At 40.2% G+C, this 22418-nt stretch overlaps 1 protein-coding gene across 2 annotated transcripts in view; it reads right to left on the minus strand.

The window, feature by feature from the left end:
- Positions 1–22418, minus strand: part of LOC126162584 (nuclear pore complex protein Nup214) — a 156890-nt gene that overhangs the window by 87088 nt on the left and 47384 nt on the right. For both annotated transcript variants that reach the window (XM_049919180.1, XM_049919179.1), the window contains exon 12: positions 17326–17490. In XM_049919180.1, the coding sequence (XP_049775137.1) occupies positions 17326–17490 (165 nt within the window). The remainder of the gene's footprint in view (positions 1–17325; positions 17491–22418) is intronic.

Raw genomic sequence — 22418 nt, forward strand, 5'->3', positions numbered from 1 at the left:
CCACGTGTTGAGCAATTCGGCGGTACGTCCACCCGGCCTCCCGCATGCCCACTATACGCCCTCGCTCAAAGTCCGTCAACTGCACATACGGTTCACGTCCACGCTGTCGCGGCATGCTACCAGTGTTAAAGACTGCGATGGAGCTCCGTATGCCACGGCAAACTGGCTGACACTGACGGCGGCGGTGCACAAATGCTGCGCAGCTAGCGCCATTCGACGGCCAACACCGCGGTTCCTGGTGTGTCCGCTGCGCCGTGCGTGTGATCATTGCTTGTACAGCCCTCTCGCAGTGTCCGGAGCAAGTATGGTGGGTCTGACACACCGGTGTCAATGTGTTCTTTTTTCCATTTCCAGGAGTGTATATCGCTGCTATAAGGAACATGTTTTTATCATTTTCGCCACTACCAACATGGGCCACCCAATATGAAGCTTTGTTGGGCCACTCAGTAACACTGGTCTGAGAATACAGCTCATATTAAACCAAATCACATTTGTGACGAAGAAAGTTCCCACAGCACAGTGACATTGCCAACACAGATTCACTGTTCTGAGTCTGTGCATACAGTTGTTACGTCAACAGCAGCAGAGTTTCTGCAATGAGTAGCACTACAGCAGCAACAAGATTACCATCATTTACAGTTACTGAAATGACTTCTGCAGATAAAAATAAAAACAGCCAAAAGCAAAGGCTTCACCGCAGTTATATTTGGCTTTCGCCAATTTTGACAAAATGGTGGAAACTTGGGAAGTCTATATGCATAGTTTCCTCCATTATTCCAAGGCAAGTGATAAACACCACAGATAAGTCCAAAAGTTACAGCCAATGACTGATTCTAGTCACTTTACAGTTTTCTTTAGTTCGCCATATGCTGTCTAAATTATTTATGCTGCTAACTCACATTATGTGTGGAGTCCGAATTTTTCAAAAGCAGACCTTGTTGATGCACACTTGCAGCTTCCCACAGACATTTATCTAAAAATCATTGTATGTTGCACACTCCATTCAGGATGTGTGGGTATAAAAAGCAGTTGCTCTGAGTGGTTAGAGCTTCTGCAATGTTTCAAATATATTTTGAACAGTAGCTCAAGATGTTCTGAATTGCACAAATTATCTTTCAGACATCATTACAATGGGACCTACTTGAGAACAAGGCATGTCATCAAACATTGCTTACCCACTTGCAAGAAAATGGAGGTGCACTACCAGCTGACTACGAGTAGCTTCTTTGAACCCAACAACAAAACAAATATGGGACCCATTTTAAGTGAGAATGGGCTCAAATCCATGGTGGAGCATGTAAACACCATCAACCAACTTCCAGTGCTGAGAAATCTAAAAGAAGTAAAGTTCTTTCCATACAATATAAATTTTTACAATAAATTCACAAGCCTGTAGCTCAGATAGTGCACCCTCTAAACCAGCTCTGCTGAAAAAGGATACCACTTGTGTATTCTGATGTATACAAGCAAGCCATTACTGCAACTAAGAAAGTGTCTATGATTTGCTCTGTGCCTAGTGACATTCACACCTGACAAGCATTACATATTTAGTAACTGACATCACAGGAAGGGACAGCAGCCCTCCCACTACATAAAGACGCATATGGCACAGAGCAGCTAATAGTGTTCATGCTGAAAATGATCACGGAAACCCATTATAACTACAAGCAAATAAAAAGAAAGGTGTTAGCTAGCAATTATTTATACAGTCAGAAAATTGTCATGTTGGGACTCCGCCCACACTCTGCCCCCAGATCCTGCAGATGCTCCACACATTGCACTGGTATATGACCAGAGTGAAAGCACTAGATGACAATATGCTTACTGCGTTACAAAGTACCCTGTGACTGAATGCGTTGTACAGGCCTACCACACACACTTGCACCAGTCAATTACAGCACAACATTCCTCCACCTGGTTAAAACCTGAGTACCCTAACATATCACTTTTGCTAGCCATGTGGATATTAGTGACCACCATTCTGCCACGTCTGCCATTTCCATGTTCAAGAATACTCTGCACAACATAATGTCCTGCAGTGGTCCCCAATTTGTAGCCTCCATATTTAAGCTCTTCTCTCAATGAAATAGCATGGTGTGCCTGACAATGGCCCCCTTTCAACCAGCACTGTATTCCAGGGTGGAAAATCTAGAGAGGATATTATAGTGTAAACACACAGAAAACTATGCTGTCATTAACAACTGAGGAAGTATTAGCCAGCTTTCTTGCCACATGCCACTCTACCCTTGTGAACGGGCATAGCGTAACCAAAATTAACCACAAATGCAACCCCATTACATAGTCTGACCTGTTCGCAACACGGTGAGCTTTGAGTCAGACTTCCACATCTGGGCTCAGGGAGGAACAGGGGGCATCAACTTTTGATATAGTGACCACACAAGACGAGTCATCAAAGAAATCCGTTTTAGCCACAAGAGCCAGCAAATAAATTGCCTCCACCCATGAAACTCAGGGACCAAGATACCCCAGAAACCACAGCTGCCCCCAATCTTTCCACCTCCTCTAGGTCCATACCATCTCTGACCCCCCCCCCCCCCCCCCCCACACACACACACACACACACACACACACACACACACCACAGCATATTAATACAATCTGTGACCCCATACAAGTCACAGCAGCAATAGAAAGCCTCCACAGAGCAGAAATGGTTGTGAATAGAGAAATACACTCATGAAAAAAACAATCACAACACCAAAAAATAAAAAAAAATTGAGCAAGTAATAAAATTTCACCAATTAATTTGTCTAGGTAATATATTTAAGTGATTAACATTGCACGTTCACAGCTTAATGTAAGCGGAAGACAAGCCATTGCAAATGTGAAATGCTGGTACATCAACAACCAGTGTAACTGCCGAAATGCTGAATGCAAGCACGCAAACGTGCATGCAATATGTTGAACACAGGTGCCGGATGTCAGTTTGTGGGATGGAGTGCCATGCCTGTTGCAACTGGTCGGTTAATACTGGGACAGATAATGCTGTTTGTAGATGTTGCTGAAGTTGTCATCCACTGATGTCCCACTCAAGAAAGATCCAGTAATTGTGCAGGTTACAGCAACATATCGACAACCTGTAGAGTATTTTGAGTTACAACAGCATGTGTGGCTATTATCCTGTTGGAAAAAAAAACCTGGAATGCTGGTTGTGAATGGTGAAACAAAAGATTGAATCATCAGAATGACCTACAAATTTGCAGTCAAGGCACATGGGATAACCACAAGAGTGCGCCTGCTGTCATACGAAAACACATCCCAGACCGTAACCCTATGTGTAGGTCTAGTGTGTGTAGCACACAGACATGTTCTTTGCAGACCCTCAATTGGCCTCCTCCTAGCCAACACACAGCTTTTACTGGCACCAAGGCAGAGCCAGCTTTCATCAGGAAATGCAACAGACCTCCACTCTGCCCTCCCACGAGCTCTCACTCGACACGACTGAAGTCACAAATGACAGTGGTTTGGAGTCTGGAGTGCATGCTACGAGGTGTCTGGCTTGAAACTGGAGTTTAAGTAACCAATTTGTAACAGTTCTTTATGTCACTGTGGTGTCAAATGCTGCTGCAGATGCAGTATGATGTGCCAGAGCCACACGGTCTTCCCACTTGGTAGTGCCATGGGGCTGTCTGGAGCCCAGTCTTCTTGTGACCGTATATTCTCATAACCACAGCCGCCAGCAATCATTACAATGGCTACATTCCTGCCAACTCTTTCTATAACATTGCAGAAGGAATGTCCCGCTTCTTGTAGCCCTATTACATGACCTCATTCAAACTCAGTGAGGTGCTGATAATGGTGTCTTCGTGGCCTTACAGGCATTCTTCACATACAGCAATGCACCACACCCAATCTCAAAGGTAACAATGCTCACGACAATTACAGAGCACATTTAAGGCTATTAGTGCCACTCTTATGCAACTGGTGCGGAATCTCAATAGAGATCACTGTTCAGATGTAGAAACGTGCCTACCAACTTTTGTTTATGTTGCACAACTTCTTCTCAGTGTTAACAGTTTTTTTCCCTCCTTCAATGGAATTTGATCTGCCATCCATGCAACATGCTGCATCCACCTTGCTGAACACAGGCACTAGCAGTGCCTCATATTTAGTAGTCCAGTCTATTTCATTTTGTCCACTTTTGCTGCAAGTGGCACAATTCAACACTGGTGTGCAGGATACAATCAACGAGGAGTTCAGTACCATACCTCTCTTCCTGCACTGTTACTATGAACAGTGATACTAGAATTTTGGGGGCTACCAATAGTTGCCACTTGTTATGAAGCTTCACTGCTACATTTAGTAACAGTGTTCTAATAATACTACCGTGCCCAATAGTACACCAACTAGTCATGCCACATGTCTGATAAATCACAAATCTGCTCACAGATTCCAAGACTATCTACAGATTAATATCACAGTGTTATTTAACATTCTCTCAGAAAAATGCCTAAAATATGTTTTAAATTTTCTGCTACATTTCCTTCACTTTTAACATTTTTATACATTTTTCTTTTGTAGTAGATGCTATGCACTTCGATGAATAACTTTAGTTGCTCTCTAGGCTGTTTTCAATTAATTTTTAAACTTATGATCATGTCATCTCACTCATAATAAATTTCATTAGAGCTTGAAAGACTTGTTTACTTGCATACATATGCACAAATATATTTTTCCCCCTTGTCCTGCTTCACTACCTTCAGGTTACCATTCACTTGGAAAGAGCAGTCAGAAAGGGTCTCTCCAATTAATAATTGAAACAATGTTGGTATAAGGATAACATCTCGAAGCAGTACCATAAGTTTTCTCCAAGTCGTGACAAGAGAATAAGACACATTATGAGATCTCAGTGCAGGAAGACCTGCTGTATGCTCACCTCTAGCAATGGCAGGACATCAATAGTAGTATAGTATCTCTCGAACTAGCAGTGAAAGCAATCCAGACAAGGCTGCTGCTGTTAATAAGCTGGTAACATACTTACCAATTTTCTATTTTAAAAAAAGATTAAAATGGAATTCTTCCACAAGCCTTCCAGATTAAACTAATTTTCTAGTGTGATATCAAAACTTGAATAGCTACTGTGTCCCTGACCTAAGCCAATGGCGAATCCAGCTGAAACAAGGAGGAGCAGCAGTTGAAAGCTGTCAAGCTCAAGACCCTACTATTCTTCTTAGTGACCATTCAGTGTTTTGGAAGGCTGGACCCAGAGTAGTTGTGGCAATGTTTGTGGTAAAATGTTCTACAAGTCTCTTGGGTTGCCTACGGACTCTACTCTTCACAATATGATCAGGAATTGGGCACCTTAAACCTCTTCTTAGAATCCTCTTGGTGATCTCCACTGATATTTTTATCCTGTGGAATATTTTACTGGGTTCAGGAAATCTTGTCACCATTTCTTTCTATTCACATTAGCTTCTGAAAGCTGGTGAAGTATCCAGCTGATGGTCTGCCCTTGAACCTCATCAGTGCCACAGACTTGTCCCTTGTTGTATGTTGGCCGTATTCATCCCATCAGACAAGTTGCAGTCTAGCGACTATTTGGGTTGGACACTTTGTTAACTTTGTGATTCATATCCATAATACATTCCCATTAGTAATGGGTGTTATTTTGCTATTCAAACAAAGTCAATTAGCCGGACAGCATTCAACTTACCCTGCTGAGCACCAAGTTGCCTTAATTTATTTCAGAGACTGTTCTATCTAAAAGGCAAGTCCAAGTCAGGAAGTAGTTTTACTAAACTTTAAAGAAGAGCATCCGTATTAAAGCATACATTGGTTTCAAATTAGATGTGTTGCTCCCAGACACAATAGCAAGGTATATGTACTAAAGGAATAAATATTTTGCATGTATTATTCCAGCATCTTTTGTGTGTGCATCTGGGATCAGGAAAATTTACTCCACAATATTGTGTCAAGTGGTTTTAATTCTGTCACCAACTCACCTGCAGGATAGCGGGAAGGTTATCGTCTGAAATCTCTGAAGAAGAGATTCATAACCAAAAGACAAAGGAATATTCTATCTGCTATAAAAACTTCAAGAGACACATACTGTATGTAGTTTGTGACTAAATAAGGTTTGAAGATTGTTGTACATATTTGGAAAGAAATAAAAGTTTTGCTTTTTTCTGTGTGAAATTACACAGTGATCAGCAAACTACAACTACAGCTGTGTTATAAAAGAAAGATAAACAATATGGTCAAGAGAGAGAGAGAGAGAGAGAGAGAGAGAGAGTTTGGATCCAGAGCTGGGCCACCAGTAATATATCAGAGTGCATAACAAATTTGAAGTCCTGGTATCAAATCACAATGATGAAAGTGTTAATGAGCAATGAGAAGATATAAAGACTGCTGTACGTGATGCAGTAACGGAAAAACAATCCAACAACCAATCAGAAATTGTTCAATTATATGTGTGAACAAGCTGTGAAGGCCAGCAAGAGAGCTAGGGAAACACTCCCACTGCATAGAAATCTTGCAGAAAAGCAGGAAGTAGTCACAAACATAAAAAGAGAAACAAACAGGATTCTGAGGACAGAGAAAAGAAAGTTAATGCTCAATATGATTAATGAAACATGTGACAGCAGAAAAATGTTCCATGTGTTGAAACATATGAGGAACAGTAAAAGAAATGATGTGCTAGTTATTAATGATAAGAATGGAAATATGATGCTGGACAAGCAAACATTTCTGGACAGGTAGAGGGAATATTCTGAGCAGTTGCTGAATGCTGAAGATCATGAAAATTTATTCCCAGAAGAAAAAACTCCAGAAAGTTTAGAGGAAGAAGAAACTGAAGTAACTCAACAATATGTAGATAGAGCAATTAAGAAATTGAGAATAATAAGACCTCCAGGAAAAGATAGGATAATCATAGAGAAGTTGAAGGCAGGACTTGGAACAGATCAGAAAGAGATACACAGTCTCATAAGTAATGTAAAGAAAGGAAGAGGTCCCAAAAGAGTGGAAGTCCACTCTACAAAAAGAACAATAAAAGGAACTGTAGTAATTATAGAGATATTTCTCTAAGAGTACTATACAAAGTGTTATCACTAACAATTTTTGTAAAGCTGAAGCCTATAGCTGAAGATACTGCTGGAGGGTACTACACAGGTTTAAATTTTCAGGCAGCAAGATCAACCATGGATCAAATTTGCAATATGAGACAAATCTGGGATAACTGCTGGGAATTCAATCATCAGTTTGTGGTAATATTTATAGATTTCTCAGAGGCATGTGATAGTTTACAAACATTAAGTATGCACAACATTCTGAGGGAGTTTGGAATACCAAGGAAGTTAATTAACTTGGTGAAAGTGTGTACAGTAGAGGCAAAACCCAAGGGAAAATACCAGTGAATGAATTCAACATCAAAACAGGTGTGAAGCAAGGTGATGTCATCTCACCATTGCTTTGTAATTGGGTCCTGGAGAAACAAATTTGGGAAATGAAAAGGGGTAAAAGGGTGAAGCTAAATGGTAGGATACAACTACTGGGATAAGCAGATGATACTGCTGCCATAGCGGAGTCAGAGGAAGAGATGGCAGAAACTGTAGAGAACTTTGCAAAGAATGCCAGTAGGACTGGACTGAGGATTAATATGGAGATGACTGAAATGAGAGAAGTATCCAGAGAAGCTCCTAATAATATGAAAAATAACCAGAGTTGGAAATTTTCAATACCTTGCCACCTGGTTCAACAACCATAATAACCTAACACAACAAATTAATCAATGTACAGTCAATGGGTCTAAAACTGACTTCAATCTGAAGCAGATATCATCAAAAAATCTGTCAGTTAAGACCAAACTTAAAGCCCACAATGCAGTGTTTTTACATGGGACAAAAATGTTAAGCATCACAAAAAACATGAAGAGAACCTGCTGATCTCTGAACAAAAAAACCATGAGAAAGATCTTTGGACCAACATGCAAAGGGAACACATGCACATGCAGACATAGAAAGAACCAAGCACTACGAACTGTATGGCCTGAACAAACAACTGAACATTGTGCAGGAAATGAAAGAACGGAGAATAAGCCTGGCAGAGCTTTGCCAGAAGGCTAGAAAAGTGCTGTGATTATGGGAAAAGCTGATGAAACTCATCCAACTGGAAGGCTACAGAAGTGAGTTGAGGATGAACTGCAGAAGGACCTTCAGCAATAGTATGTCCATGAGAACTGAATCCAAAGTGCACAAGATTGCCATCTACGGAGAAACGATGTAAGGTCAGGACACGATCTTCATGATCGGTGAAAACCAATATACACTCATGCTCATAAATTAAGGATAATGGTGATACACGGTGAAACAATGCTCTGGTGGGCAGTTTGCAGGTTTAAATCACCTCGGGTATGACCATGAGGTGCATTTGACCTGCAGTCGTGACATGGTGGTGCTGGTACCAGTCCACATACGCAGAGGTGTGTTGGTTCATGTCAGACTATGGTGCAGCAAATAAGTGTGCAGACGTCTTCAGACATACTAATGGTGACTGTGTGTTGAAAATGGTTCAAAGAACACATACTGATGACGTTATGAGGGGTAGAATACTAGGGCGACTGGAAGCTGGTCAAACACAATGGATCATAGCATGGGCCCTCCATGTGCCACAAAGTGTGATTTCAAGATTATGGCAACGATTCCAGCAGACAGGAAACGTGTCCAGGCACTACAGTACGGGATGGCCACAGTGTAAAACACCACAAGAAGACCAATATCTCACCATCAGTGCCCGCAGACAGTCACGGAGTACTGCAGGTAGCCTTGCTCAGGATCTTACCGCAGCCACTGGAACAGTTGCCTCCAGACACACAGTCTACAGATGACTGAACAGACATGGTTTATTCACCCGCAGACCTGCAAGGTGCATTCCACTGACCCCTGGTCACAGGAGAGCCCATAAAGCCTGGTGTGACCATAAACCTTATTTCTTAAAATGTGTACTGACATTAAATACTTTTAAGGTATAATTGAAACAGTTTTCAATTTATCACTGCTTCTACTCTGGCTCTGAATGTTTGGAACATCACAATAAGTAAAACTCATTATCAAATATAGTTAATTATGTATTACGTAACTTTATACTACAGTTTATTTTGATTGTGTTGATCAAGTAGTCTCAATTAATTAACTACTGCTATCACATGTACAAGCAATGTAGTATATCAATTTATTATGTACTTCGATTGCATTTCATGTAGTCACAATGACTACTAAAATCATAACTTAATTATGTTTATTGTCCTACATCACATGTACAATGTACTAGGAACGATTTCCTGGAGCAAATAAATAAATACACAAATAAATCCCTCTCCCTTTCCCCTGTTCCAGTTATGAATGGCATGTGGGAAAAATGCTTGGCGGCAATTCTCTGTATTAGCTCCAGTTACTCAAATTTTCTTGTGGTCACTTTGCAATTCGTATGTGGGAGAGAATAATATGTTGCCCAATTTTTCATGGACCATAAGATATCATAATTTCAATAGCAAACCTGGTAAGGAACTCAGACTGATTTGCAGTAATTAAGAATCAGTCAAATAAGTAGTTTGTGGATTAAATATATTTCCTCAAAACTCTTCCAATGAGTCTCAGCCTGACTTCTGCTTTTCCTCAAATTTATTGGATAGGCTTGTTTCATTTAGGTTGCTCTGGATGGTTACTTCTAGATAGATATTTTTTGGTGTCATTGTTTCCACTGATTTGTGGTCAACACTGTAATCATACAATTATTTTCATTCAGATTGAACAAACATTTCCTATATCAATTACTGACCCTGTGCAGGTCTTTCTGAAATTCACTACAGCCTTCTGACATTGCTGTCTTCTTACAGACTACCACCACTACATCTGCTGACAACCCTCCTGCAGCTTTTGACATTATTCGCTATGTCATTTATGTATAATGTAAATAGTAATGGGCCAATAACACTTCCTTGGGATACTCCTGAAATTACCTTTGCATCTGCCATTTCATTCTTTTAAGAGATATATGCTGAGTTCTATCTACATGTCAGTCTCAAACCCAATCACAAGTCTGTTCCAATAATCAATAAGGTCATATTTTGTTTACAAAAATGACAGTACGGAACTGTATCAAGTGTGTTCCTGAAGTCAACTTACGCGCCAAAGTCTACAGCACTCTGGATCTCATGGACAAACCGAGCTGAGCAGAGATTCACAATATCTCCGTTTGGAGACTCCATGTTTTTTATAGAGTAGATTTTTGTTTTCCAAAAACATCGTAATACACATACAAACATGCTGCATAATTCTACATGAGAGTCACATCAGTGATGTCAACATATTATTTGCCTCTACCGTACAACCCTTCTTGAAAACACGAATGACCTGCACTTTTTTTTCCAATTGCTATGTATCTTTCATTGTTCAAGAGATCTGCAATAACCCACTGCTAGAAGGGGAGCAAGTTCTTTTGTATTATCTCCACAGAATCTCACAGGTACCTCATCTTGTACACAAGCCTTTCTACTATTAAATGAATTATAGCTGTGTTTTTATTCCATGATTACTTATCTTAATATCTGCAGTTTCAGCATTTGTTTGATGATTGAAAGGAAGAACTGTATTATGGTCTTGTTGTAACTGTGACAGGAATGGTCGCAGGGTTGCCGCTAATGAAAACACAGCGGGACCAAATGGGAGTGGCCCGTGAACGAATAAGACTGATGAACGAGAATGGATGGACAAGCATGACGACAGACAACCAAGCAACACCCAAAGACCAACAACGAAGTACTAAGCAACGGGGTCACAAGAGATAACCTCACGAAATCAAAACAACGTCCACTCGTAAACGGGCAGTAAGTACACGCAAAGTAAACACGATGTCTGTAAGTGAGATATCAACCGACCCAACCTGAATATCAAACTGACTCGCTGAGTGAGAGGCAGCCGCCTAAATACACAACAGGGTATGTCGCTACTGGCCACTGGGACCACATGCTCCATAGTGGTGTCCTCAGGTTAGACTCGCACCAGGAGCACGCGCAGCCACGGCTTACGACACGAATGCTGCAGAGATCTCTAGTGGTCATCCAGTTCCATGCCATCTGGCGCAGATTCGAAACCTGCGTCGCTCGGTACCAGAGGTCTTCTGTGGAGAAATAGTTTCTGAAGACCAAATTCGGTCTTTCAACCCTTTCTCTACTGTTTGGTCACTAAGCAATGCGAGTACTCCGCTACAGAATTAAAATTTCATTCTGGAATGTGTGTACTAATTTTACACAAGACCACATTTCTTAGGGTATTTAGTAAGTACACTTATCGCGATACAAAAAAAAATATTTTTGTAACACAAAATGGCTACTTCATGTGTGCTGCCTTCCAACCAGGAAAGAGCAATCACCAAAGGAATTTGCAGGTATCACAAATATATTTTTAATACAGTACATCAGCCATGGAACTTTTTTGCTCACAACTACAGTATTTACTCGAATCTAAGCCGCACCTGAAAAATGAGACTCGAAATCAAGGAAATAAATTTTCCCGAATCTAAGCCGCACCTGAAATTTGAGACTCGAAATTCAAGGGGAGAGAGAAGTTATGGGCCTCACCTCCAAATCGAAACGAAGTTGGTCCATTGTAATATGAGACACAATTTAGGTCGAATGAATGACGATACAGCTACAGTAGTTTGGTTCGAGTCGTAAGCTTAGCAGTTAAGCTTTACCAGGTAGCCATTGCTATGCATCAGGCGCTCCGTCCATATTTATACGGGTACCCTTCCTTTTCCACGTGCCTCGTCTTGTTTGAATTGATTGCTTATTTTTTCTTTGATCTGATAAGCACAGTTTTCTTTGTTATAGGTGTTTACATCACTCAGCTGAAAATGCATTATTGTACTGTGTCATGCATTGTTTGTCGCATTCTGATAGTGCGTGTTTACGGCCTGTCGCCGCTCGCGGCATGGCTTGCTTTTTTGCGCGCTACCGCCGCTTACAATTAAAAAAAAAAGGGGGGAGAGAGAGAGAGAGAGAGAGAGAGAGAGAGAAATCGTCTCATTAGCGAAACAATGGCAAGAAACTGCTATTTGTTGTTACTTACACTGCTGCTTTCTTTGATAATGATCAACAAGAACCAAATAATAGACTGCGTATAACAGAAGATGTTCTGAACGAGAGTTTAGCGAAAATTTTTCTCCGTTAGAAAATCTTTGCATGCGCCTCTTTAGTACATTACATTCTACACGGAAATTAGTCATCGTAGATTTAAAAATCAAGTCAATTGCCGTGCTTCATTTCTGACTGTATCACTATTAAGCATAAGAATAATACGAATATAAACATGACATGATATGTATATTCCTCCGCGTTTGCTGTTGTCTCACTCTAGTTTCGTAGTATATTAGGCAGACAGGACTTAAATGAGATAGCAGCCAACATGAAACAATACATGGCAAAATGTTTATATTCGTATTATTCTTATGGTGACGAGAATACTGCATGTGATTCACAGTTTGTAAAAGTTCCTATTAGCAACCAACTCGTCTCACAGATAGAAAAAAAATTCAGAACGTAGAGTTGGCCATATTGACAAACATCCCAAACAGTCTTGCCAGTCGGATTTTCGTAGTACATTGAAACGCTGCTACATTGGAAGATGAACAATATGGAATTTGTATTTACTTCGGTGGATAATGTATGAAAATGCAGTGGTCGAAACTCTGAGAAAAAAGCTCGTCTTCCACCTTTTTTTTTAAATTTATTTCCTGACGCAGAGGTTTCGGCGCCAGTATTTATCTTTGTGCCTACAAAGCATGCCTGTGTAGCGCTACATACATTCGACAACAGAGGTAAGTTGTAGCGGCACCCACCAACATTTTTCAGAACTTCCGCTTGCTTTGCACTCGATTCTAAGCCGCAGGCGGTTTTTTGGATTACAAAAACCGGAAAAAAAGTGCGGCTTAGATTCGAGTAAATACGGTACATGCGAAACAATCATATCCTTTTAAACTCCACTACACTGACGGGATACCTAACAATATACAGGGTGGTTAATTAAACTTTTGCTACTTGGAAGGGCCCCCATGAATAACAAATGGTCACAGGACAATGAATCTTTGTGGAAACATTTGTAAGCACATCCGAAAGAGAAATAATATAAATAAATCACTGAAAGAACCAAATTTTGCTTCTCACATGAGAAAGGTAACATTTGTTAATTGTGTACCGTGTTTATGTGGCAGGTTACAAACATTGTTCAATGTGATGACCAACTGCATTCACAACAGCCTGGAATCACACTGGAGATACTATTTCATAAATGTTCGTAGCACTTTTCGAACAATGGTTCACGGAATGTTTAGCTGTTGTGACACAGCTCACGCACTGCTTGAAGGTTGCGCATTACGTCCAGTATTCTCAACCCCATGACAACATTGACTTCTCCAATAAATTGTGGTGCAATTGTCCGTCGGCCTTTCCTAGGAGCAATTCCCAAATCACCAGTTAATCTGGACTTAGAGATCATGTTTCCCAACTCCAATGCACAAAGGGAACCTCTCTCCATATTCCTTTAATGTGTTTATACTCAAAAAGAGCAGCAGCACTATTGCTGTTTTGAAGAAACAGCTTTACAAGCAAAGCCCTCCCCACCTTGTCCAGACCCACATCAACTGTCTGCAACTGTAATGCACATTGATGCCTGTGTTTCAACCCTCCATTGCCATACCAGTATTGGCATCTAATGGCAAGTCATGACACTAACACTAACAAAAAAACAAATCCTGCAGCAAACAGTCTGAACATCATTCCTATAAAGTTGTTGTTGTTGTGGTCTTCAGTCCTAAGACTGGTTTGATGCAGCTCTCCATGCTACTCTATCCTGTGCAAGCTTCTTCATATCCCAGTACTTACTACAATCTACATCCTTCTGAATCTGTTTAGTGTATTCATCTCTTGGTCTCCCTCTATGATTTTTACCCTCCACACTGCCCTCCAATGCTAAATTTGTAATCCCTTGATGCCTCAGAACATGTCCTACCAACCGGTCCCTTCTTGTTGTCAAGTTGTGCCACAAACTCCTCTTCTCCCCAATTCTATTCAATACCTCCTCATTAGTTACGTGATCTACCCATCTAATCTTCAGCATTCTTCTGTAGCACCACATTTCGAAAGCTTCTATTCTCTTCTTGTCCAAACTATTTATCATTCATGTTTCACTTCCATACATGGCTACACACTCCATACAAATACTTTCAGAAACGACTTCCTGACACTTAAATCTATACTCGATGTTAACAAATTTCTCTTCTTCAGAAACGCTTTCCTTGCCATTGCCAGTCTACATTTTATATCCTCTCTACTTCAACCATTGTCAGTTATTTTGCTCCCCAAATAGCAAAACTCCTTTACTACTTTAAGTGTCTCATTTCCTAATCTAATTCTCCCAGCACCTATAAAGTTGGGTACCCATATAGCAAACAGTTTTCCGTTTACACTGTCTCAAGTAGCAAAAGTTTAATTATAACCATCCTGTATACGAAATGAAACCAACGTACAGCTTGAATGGTGGTTATTCTGAGATACAGATTGTCAGGGGGAACCACCCCCCCCCCCCCCCCCACACGCACACACACACACACACACACACACACACACACACACACACACACAGTTTTTCCTGTTCATTAAACTAGATGCAAGACTGCTGTCTACAACATAGATAATATCATGGTCTCGATATTTTACCTGAAACATTATAAGCCCAATAAGATGTATACTTTTGAGGAATCAGATTAAATCCCCAAGAGTTTCATACTGCTTGATTGTTTATGATAGCCCTCTTCACATGTTCTTAGTTTTTCTTTTGTGCTGCCAGCATGAGTTTTCTCTAATGGGTTTACATAATGATTATTAATAATATTTGCTAGATGTGTGTTTTGCTTTTTTAATTCATCCTGTTACTTTCGGAAAGAAGCTATATTATTTTAAATTTTTCTCAGAGTTATTAATTTTTGATATAATATGGAAGATTGTTGATGTTTTTATATACAGGGTTATTACAAATGATTGAAGCGATTCCACAGCTCTACAATAACTTTATTATTTGAGATATTTTCACAATGCTTTGCACACACATACAAAAACCCAAAAAGTTTTTTTAGGCATTCACAAGTGTTTGATATGTGCCCCTTTAGTGATTCGGCAGACATCAAGCCGATAATCAAGTTCCTCCCACACTCGCCGCAGCATGTCCCCATCAATGAGTTCGAAAGCATCGTTGATGCGAGCTCGCAGTTCTGGCACGTTTCTTGGTATAGGAGGTTTAAACACTGAATCTTTCACATAACCCCACAGAAAGACATCGCATGGGGTTAAGTCGGGAGAGCGTGGAGGCCATGACATGAATTGCTGATCATTATCTCCACCACGACCGATCCATCGGTTTTCCAATCTCCTGTTTAAGAAATGCCGAACATCATGATGGAAGTGCGGTGGAGCACCATCCTGTTTAAAGATGAAGTCGGCGCTGTCGGTCTCCAGTTGTGGCATGAGCCAATTTTCCAGGATGTCCAGATACACGTGTCCTGTAACGTTTTTTTCGCAAAAGAAAAAGGGGCCATAAACTTTAAACCGTGAGATTGCACAAAACATGTTAACTTTTGGTGAATTGCGAATTTGCTGCACGAATGCGTGAGGATTCTCTACCGCCCAGATTCACACATTGTGTCTGTTCACTTCACCATTAAGAAAAAATGTTGCTTCATCACTGAAAAAAAGTTTCGCACTGAACGCATCCTCTTCCATGAGCTGTTGCAACCGCGCCGAAAATTCAAAGCGTTTGACTTTGTCATCGGGTGTCAGGGCTTGTAGCAATTGTAAACGGTAAGGCTTCTGCTTTAGCCTTTTCCGTAAGAGTTTCCAAACAGTCGGCTGTGGTACGTTTAGCTCGCTGCTTGCTTTATTCATCGACTTCCGCGGGCTATGCGTGAAACTTGCCCGCACGCGTTCAACCGTTTCGTCGCTCACTGCAGGCTGACCCGTTGATTTCCCCTTACAGAGGCATCCAGAAGCTTTAAACTGCGCATACCATCGCCGAATGGAGTTAGCAGTTGGTGGATCTTTGTTGAACTTCGTCCTGATGTGTCGTTGCACTGTTATGACTGACTGATGTGAGTGCATTTCAAGCACGACATACGCTTTCTCGGCTCCTGTCGCCATTTTGTCTCACTGGGCTCTCGAGCGCTCTGGCGGCAGAAAACTGAAGTGCGGCTTCAGCCAAACAAAACTTTATGAGTTTTTCTACGTATCTGTAGTGTGTCATGACCATATGTCAATGAATGGAGCTACAGTGAATTTATGAAATCGCTTCAATCATTTGTAATAGGCCTGTATATATCTTCCCAGAACTATTTTGAAAGTTGTACATTCAATCAAGCCTGGACATTTTGTACAGTTCCCCTTCTCGTAAAACAATATTCATCACCTTTTGCTACCCACATCACCTTTTGCTACCCACATCATCTATGATGCCTGATTTGTACATTTTACAGTTTTCACTAGGAAACAGACAGAAATTAAACTGAATTTAGAATTAGCATTTCATACATCATTTCAGCTGATACCCCACATACTTCCTATATTCACTGTCTGGGAGTAATTTAATGATCTTTTTCCCTTTTCACTTAAAGTAATTGTCAAGGTATCTATTGTGGCCTACTGACAGTTGTGATCCAAGAATAATTTTAGAATGGATGCACAACTGGTAAATGATTTCCTTCAATGTTACTGTGCAGATGGCCATCTGCTTGGCAGAATTAGGTAGTATTTCATTAAAGATATTCACTTATATAAAACATTTTTTCCTTCACACTCCAAGTTCTTGTCTATTTGCTCGACCATTCCCACAACTTGTACATCATAACTGGCCTATTTTTCATGCCACACATAGTTCTTAGTGGGTAGAAACGGCTGGCTAGACACACACTACAAGCATCAGACACCTTCCTCGACTCTGGACTGTGGTTCACCATACCTCAGCTCTGATGGCTTCTTCAAGCAGCTAGTGATCTGTTCACTCCCCTAGGTGTCTCTTGCATCCTACACATTGAAATACAAATGTTTATCTACCTATCTAATTCATGTGTTCTCATTTGAAACTATCCCTGCTGATGCCACTCCCTTTACTTCCCCTATGACCTGCACATTACCCTGCTGCACAAACATAATTATAAGTGCAATAAGTAACAAAGGATCTTGTCAAAATTAAATACATTACAATGAATATAAACATAATTTTGTCTATGTCAAAACGAACAGAGGAAACAGAAAAGTTTACACACCCTGAATTCTTTTTGCAGGCATTCTGAAACTGTTGCCAATCAAGATCAAGGGTATCATTAAGTTGTTTCAGCTGATTCTCCACGTAAAACATTGACTGTTGGATGCTTGTCCAGTAGTGCAAAATAACAGGATCCAGGTCTTGCAGTAATGGAAGTTCTTCAAGCCTGCCAACATCACAACATTACTCAAAAAAACTGCAAAAAAAGTAGGGTCCTATAATTCTGTGAAAAAACGTTAACCACCAAAGTAACAGGTACTTTTTAAAAAAATTTCATTTATATTTTAAAGTTTTCTGTCGATGATGGTTCACATGGGTATTTATTACATTTTTTAATTATTTATTTATTGCGCCCATGTTAGATACTGGATGATACAAAAAGAAAGCACAGACTTTAGTTATTTATTAAAAACACAATATGAAAGATACAAACACATTGCACTTTCACTGGAAAGAGGAAGGTTCAAAGTTCCATGTTCACACAAACATTATACCATATACCCAGCATGAACACATTGATTTGCTCAAAATATGGGCCACATAAATCAACAGCTTCAACTATTCGATTTCTCAGCTCTTGAATGGCTGCCATAGGTGGGACAAATACTCTTGACTTTTATGCATCCCTCAATAAATAAATAAATAATACAATAATAATAACAATAATAATAATAATAATGATGATGATGATAATAATAATATCAACGACAACTGCTAGTTGATGATGATGATGTTTGGTTTGTGGGGCGCTCAACTGCGTGGTTATCAGCGCCCGTACAATTTCCCAACCTTTGCTCAGTCCAATTTCGCCACTTTCCTGGATGATGATGAAATGATGAGGACAACACAAACACCCAGTCATCTCGAGGCAGGTGAAAATCCCTGACCCCGCCGGGAATCGAACCCGGGACCCCGTGCTCGGGAAGCGAGAACGCTACCGCGAGAACACGAGCGGAGGACACACACACAACTGCTAGTTGTGAGGCCTGGTGACCTGTGAAGCCAAAAGCAATGAACAAGATTTTGTTGTCCGCTTCTTCCAATCCAACAATGTGGGATAGTGTTACGACAAAATTGAAAGCACTGGAATCTTTGTGAAGTTGAGGAAACAATGAATTTTGCAGCATGTCCAGATATTCCTGTTACAGCTTCTCTGCAAAAAAGAAACTTTGTGAACAGAAAGAGCACAAAACACATTCAGTTCAGTGAGTCTCTTTCATGATCGATGACAACATCAGGATTTTGTGACCCCCAAATTCTTACATCATTTTGGTTTACTTCACCAAACACATGAAACATTGATTCATCCAATAAGATGAGCATTCGGAATAAGTGTCCTCTGCCTTATCCCGGAGAACAGTAAAGCAAAATTCTTACCTTCTTTTATCATCACTGGAACGCAGTTGCTGCAGTAACTGCAATTTGTAAGGCTTCATATGCACGTGAACTTCCAGAACACACCACACTGTTGTTTGAGGAAGTAAATGTTCTTGGCCTGCTTGTCTTTCGGATTCCAAGGGCTCAATGGTAACGCATCGCCGATACGCTTGACATTTCCATCAGACATTCCTAACCAACCAGTGCTTTTCCCTTTGCACATGCATCGAACTTCCAAGAATTTTGCATGCCATTTGAGGCTTCTATCGCTCATGTGTAGAAACTGTGTTACGGGAGAATGACTCGTGCATGCACTGTGACACATGGTCTGAAGCGTGTTCAGTTGAGCACAGCGTTACAATTTTCATCTGCTAGAGGACAACAGTGTACAGAGACAGTCAAAAAATAGGCCAAGAGAGTGGTTTTGTGAATTGTTCTGTTTATTTCTTGAAGGATTTTTTGGTTTATTTATGTTTGTACAATTTTGTATATGATTTTAGTAGTGAGAATGATGCGTGAATGTGGTCTAAAGTAAAAATGTAGATCATTGTTCTACTGATGAACACTGTACGAACTACAGTAGAACCCCTCTAATCCGACCTTGGATGGTCCGTCATTCCAGTTAGTCAGACCATGCCCAGGCTCGCGAGCCTGTGCCGACTTGTCACTGACTGGACGCCTGTCGGGCCATTGTTGCAGTGTCTATCGCTGTGCATACTGTTATACTGTATGTTATTGTGCAGTTTTATCCTTTGTTGGGATTAAAAAACATCGTCGTCCGCTTTATTCCGTGTTCTCTACAGTACTTATTGCTGTAGATTCCTTATGTGTACAGTTGTCTGTTTTTCACCATATCTGGGTTCAAACATAAACACACAACTCTTTCACTAAATAAAAAATTTGCAGGGCTACAAAGACTGGACGAAGGAGAATCGCTCCAAAAAATTGCAAAGGAACTGAATGTAGGTGTTACAACAATTAAGGATTGGAGGAATAATCAGAAAGACATTGAATCCTATAGAGTTACAATTGATGGTGAAAACACTCTGAAGAATCGCAAAACATTAAAAAAGCCTAAACTTGAACTGCTTGATAATAACGCATTGTGGATGTGGTTTTGTCAAGAAAGAAGGAAAGAAACTCCTATTTCTGGACCAATTCTCAAAGAAAAAGCGATAGTTTTGCACAAAAAAGTGCTATAAACATTTTTTAGTTTACAGTATATATCGTTTATACATTATTAAGTACAGCACAGTACTGTAATTTGTTTGTCATTTTTCCTTTTAAAACCAATACATAAAATAGTGTGCGCAGACGTCTTTTAGTTCTTAAATCGTTCCATGGTCCCGGTCCCGAAGGTGACGGATTAGAGGAGTTCTACTGTATTGAGAGAAATTTTTAAGACTGTGTGAATGCAGACAACAGGGAATTTTGTATCATGAATTAAGTAAGTTTATGGTAAAAGGAAAGCTAATGTGAGTGAAAATGAAAATAGTTAATAATGTAGAGTATAAACAAAATATCAGAATATTAAATATTTATTTCGAGAAAAAGTACAGTTCAAAAGTGTGTTATCTGTTAATTGGTTAGTCATGAAAGGTGCGGACTAACGAGGGAGAATAATGTTTTTCTATTGGCCTTAAAGAAAACTGACCAATAAGAATGGAGTATTCTTCAAGTGTCTTTTTCTCTTGGAAATACAGAATGCTTACAGCAGTCTAAATGGTAGGGACCCAGCCTTTCAATGGTACGGCTGTGAGCTCTGAAGGATGTTATAATTTGTATCAATATTATGAGAAGGAAAGTTGCCACTCACCATATAGCGGAGCTGTTGCAGTGTGGTTCCAGTTGCCTGAGACTGCAGTTGTGTGTGTGTGTGTGTGTGTGTGTGTGTGTGTGTGTATGTGTGTGTGAGAGAGAGAGAGAGAGAGAGAGAGAGAGAGAGAGAGAGAGAGAGAGAGAGCGCGCGCATGTCTACTGTTGACAAAGCCCATTGGCCGAAAGCTTAAAGTGTGAAAATCTTTTTATTGTGCCTATCTGTGACTCGGCATCTCTGCTACATAGTGAGTGGCAACTTTCCTTCTCATAATACTGTTACACTCCATCCTGGATTTTCCATTGCTGGAAGTTATAATTTGTTGGTTTTAGTTGTGCTACATGCTTCTAAAGTGTTTTAAAGTGAAGACTTATTTATTCCGGTGGTTTTTTTAAGTGATTTTGAGTATGAGAAAAGACTGTAATTCTGCATGGCATACTGAACAGATTGGTGACTAAAACCTTGAGTGCATTAGACACTGATAAACTCAATAGCATGGCAAGCATTTTCATTTAAGAGCAATCTGTGCTTAGTAGCTGTTCAGATTTTGGTAAATAAGCTACCATAAACTTGCTAATGTGAATGAAAGCGTTTGTGCACGACTGCATTAAGATTAGGACGGGCTTGGCAGTGAACGTGTACATTGTCAAGGTTCTGAATATACCAAAGTTTTGCCAGTACTTCCACCTTTCCATTCAAAATTAAGACCTTTTCCCAATTTTTGGAATAGTTACGTTGTATGCAGCCTGATGTGAGTTGCAGTAGAGTAGGTTTCTGCTCGGCTTTCCTACCAGCAACCTGCTGTAATGAGTCCACAGGTAGCTGCAGGTAATGGACGAAAGAAACTGTGCTGCTGCACGTGGTGCATCTGTGTCGAGAAAATAGTTAAAAAGCTGTAGTACATTGAATCTGTGGTTGAGAGAAATTTTGTGAAAGACCATATAGTGAACAATAACGAAAAATTTAGTATATCGGTACAAGCAGAATTTTGAACGGAACCTGTTTCAAGTCACCAAAGAGACTTACAAGAAAGAAGATGATGTTAAACTGTTACAATAACAACAAGGGCGCATTGAAGTAGAAGACAGCATCAAAGCGATATCAACGAGCAGCAGTATGGCAGGGCAGTGCTGCCAACTTACATGACAAATGGGGATCCTGAAACTGGTACAGCAGATAGAGCAGGTCAAGTCAGACTCACAGTTTCAGAATGCCGAGGCTGTAGCATTCAACAAAAGATAAGTTAAGTTTGTTACATCTGTGTGTGTGCATGTGTGTGCTGAAAAACTGAGTAACATGGTAAGTGATAAAGATTTTGTAAATACGATAAAAGAGGAAGAACTCTCATTCGGTGAAAGTGGTTCACAAACTAGCACACCTGAACAGGTAGCTACAGGTAAGACGAAAGAAACCACGCCGCCACACACTCATAAAGCTCCTTGTGCGGAGGCGATTTCTTGCTGATTCAACAGCAACATGCACATTGCACCCAAAACAGTGGCTTGACTTCACACAAATTCCAACATACAAAATGATTTCTCTGTGCTGTAGTCACCAAGTTGCTACAAACAAACAACAGTGCAGCTGTGTCAAAACTTTGAACCTTCTCCTAACCAGTGACATGTGCAATGTGTTTCTACATTTTGTAGTTGGTCACAATTAACAAATGAAATCTGTTCTTTCTTTTTGAATCGCCCAGTGTAAAAATTTATAGGGGTCTTCTACGATTACAAATGAGGAAAACAACAACTGTTCTGAGCCAGCCAAAAAGTTAACAGGAAAGAATTATCAAAATCTGTCTCTAGAGTAAGGTCCAACTACTAAATTTAACAACAAATATTTTTGTCAGCAATACTCATCCTGGTTCTCTTGCATAGAAGAGAATGATGAAGCATTCATTG

Source organism: Schistocerca cancellata, chromosome 2 (genome assembly GCF_023864275.1).
Source record: "Schistocerca cancellata isolate TAMUIC-IGC-003103 chromosome 2, iqSchCanc2.1, whole genome shotgun sequence".
Classification (NCBI taxonomy): Eukaryota; Metazoa; Arthropoda; class Insecta; order Orthoptera; family Acrididae; genus Schistocerca; species Schistocerca cancellata.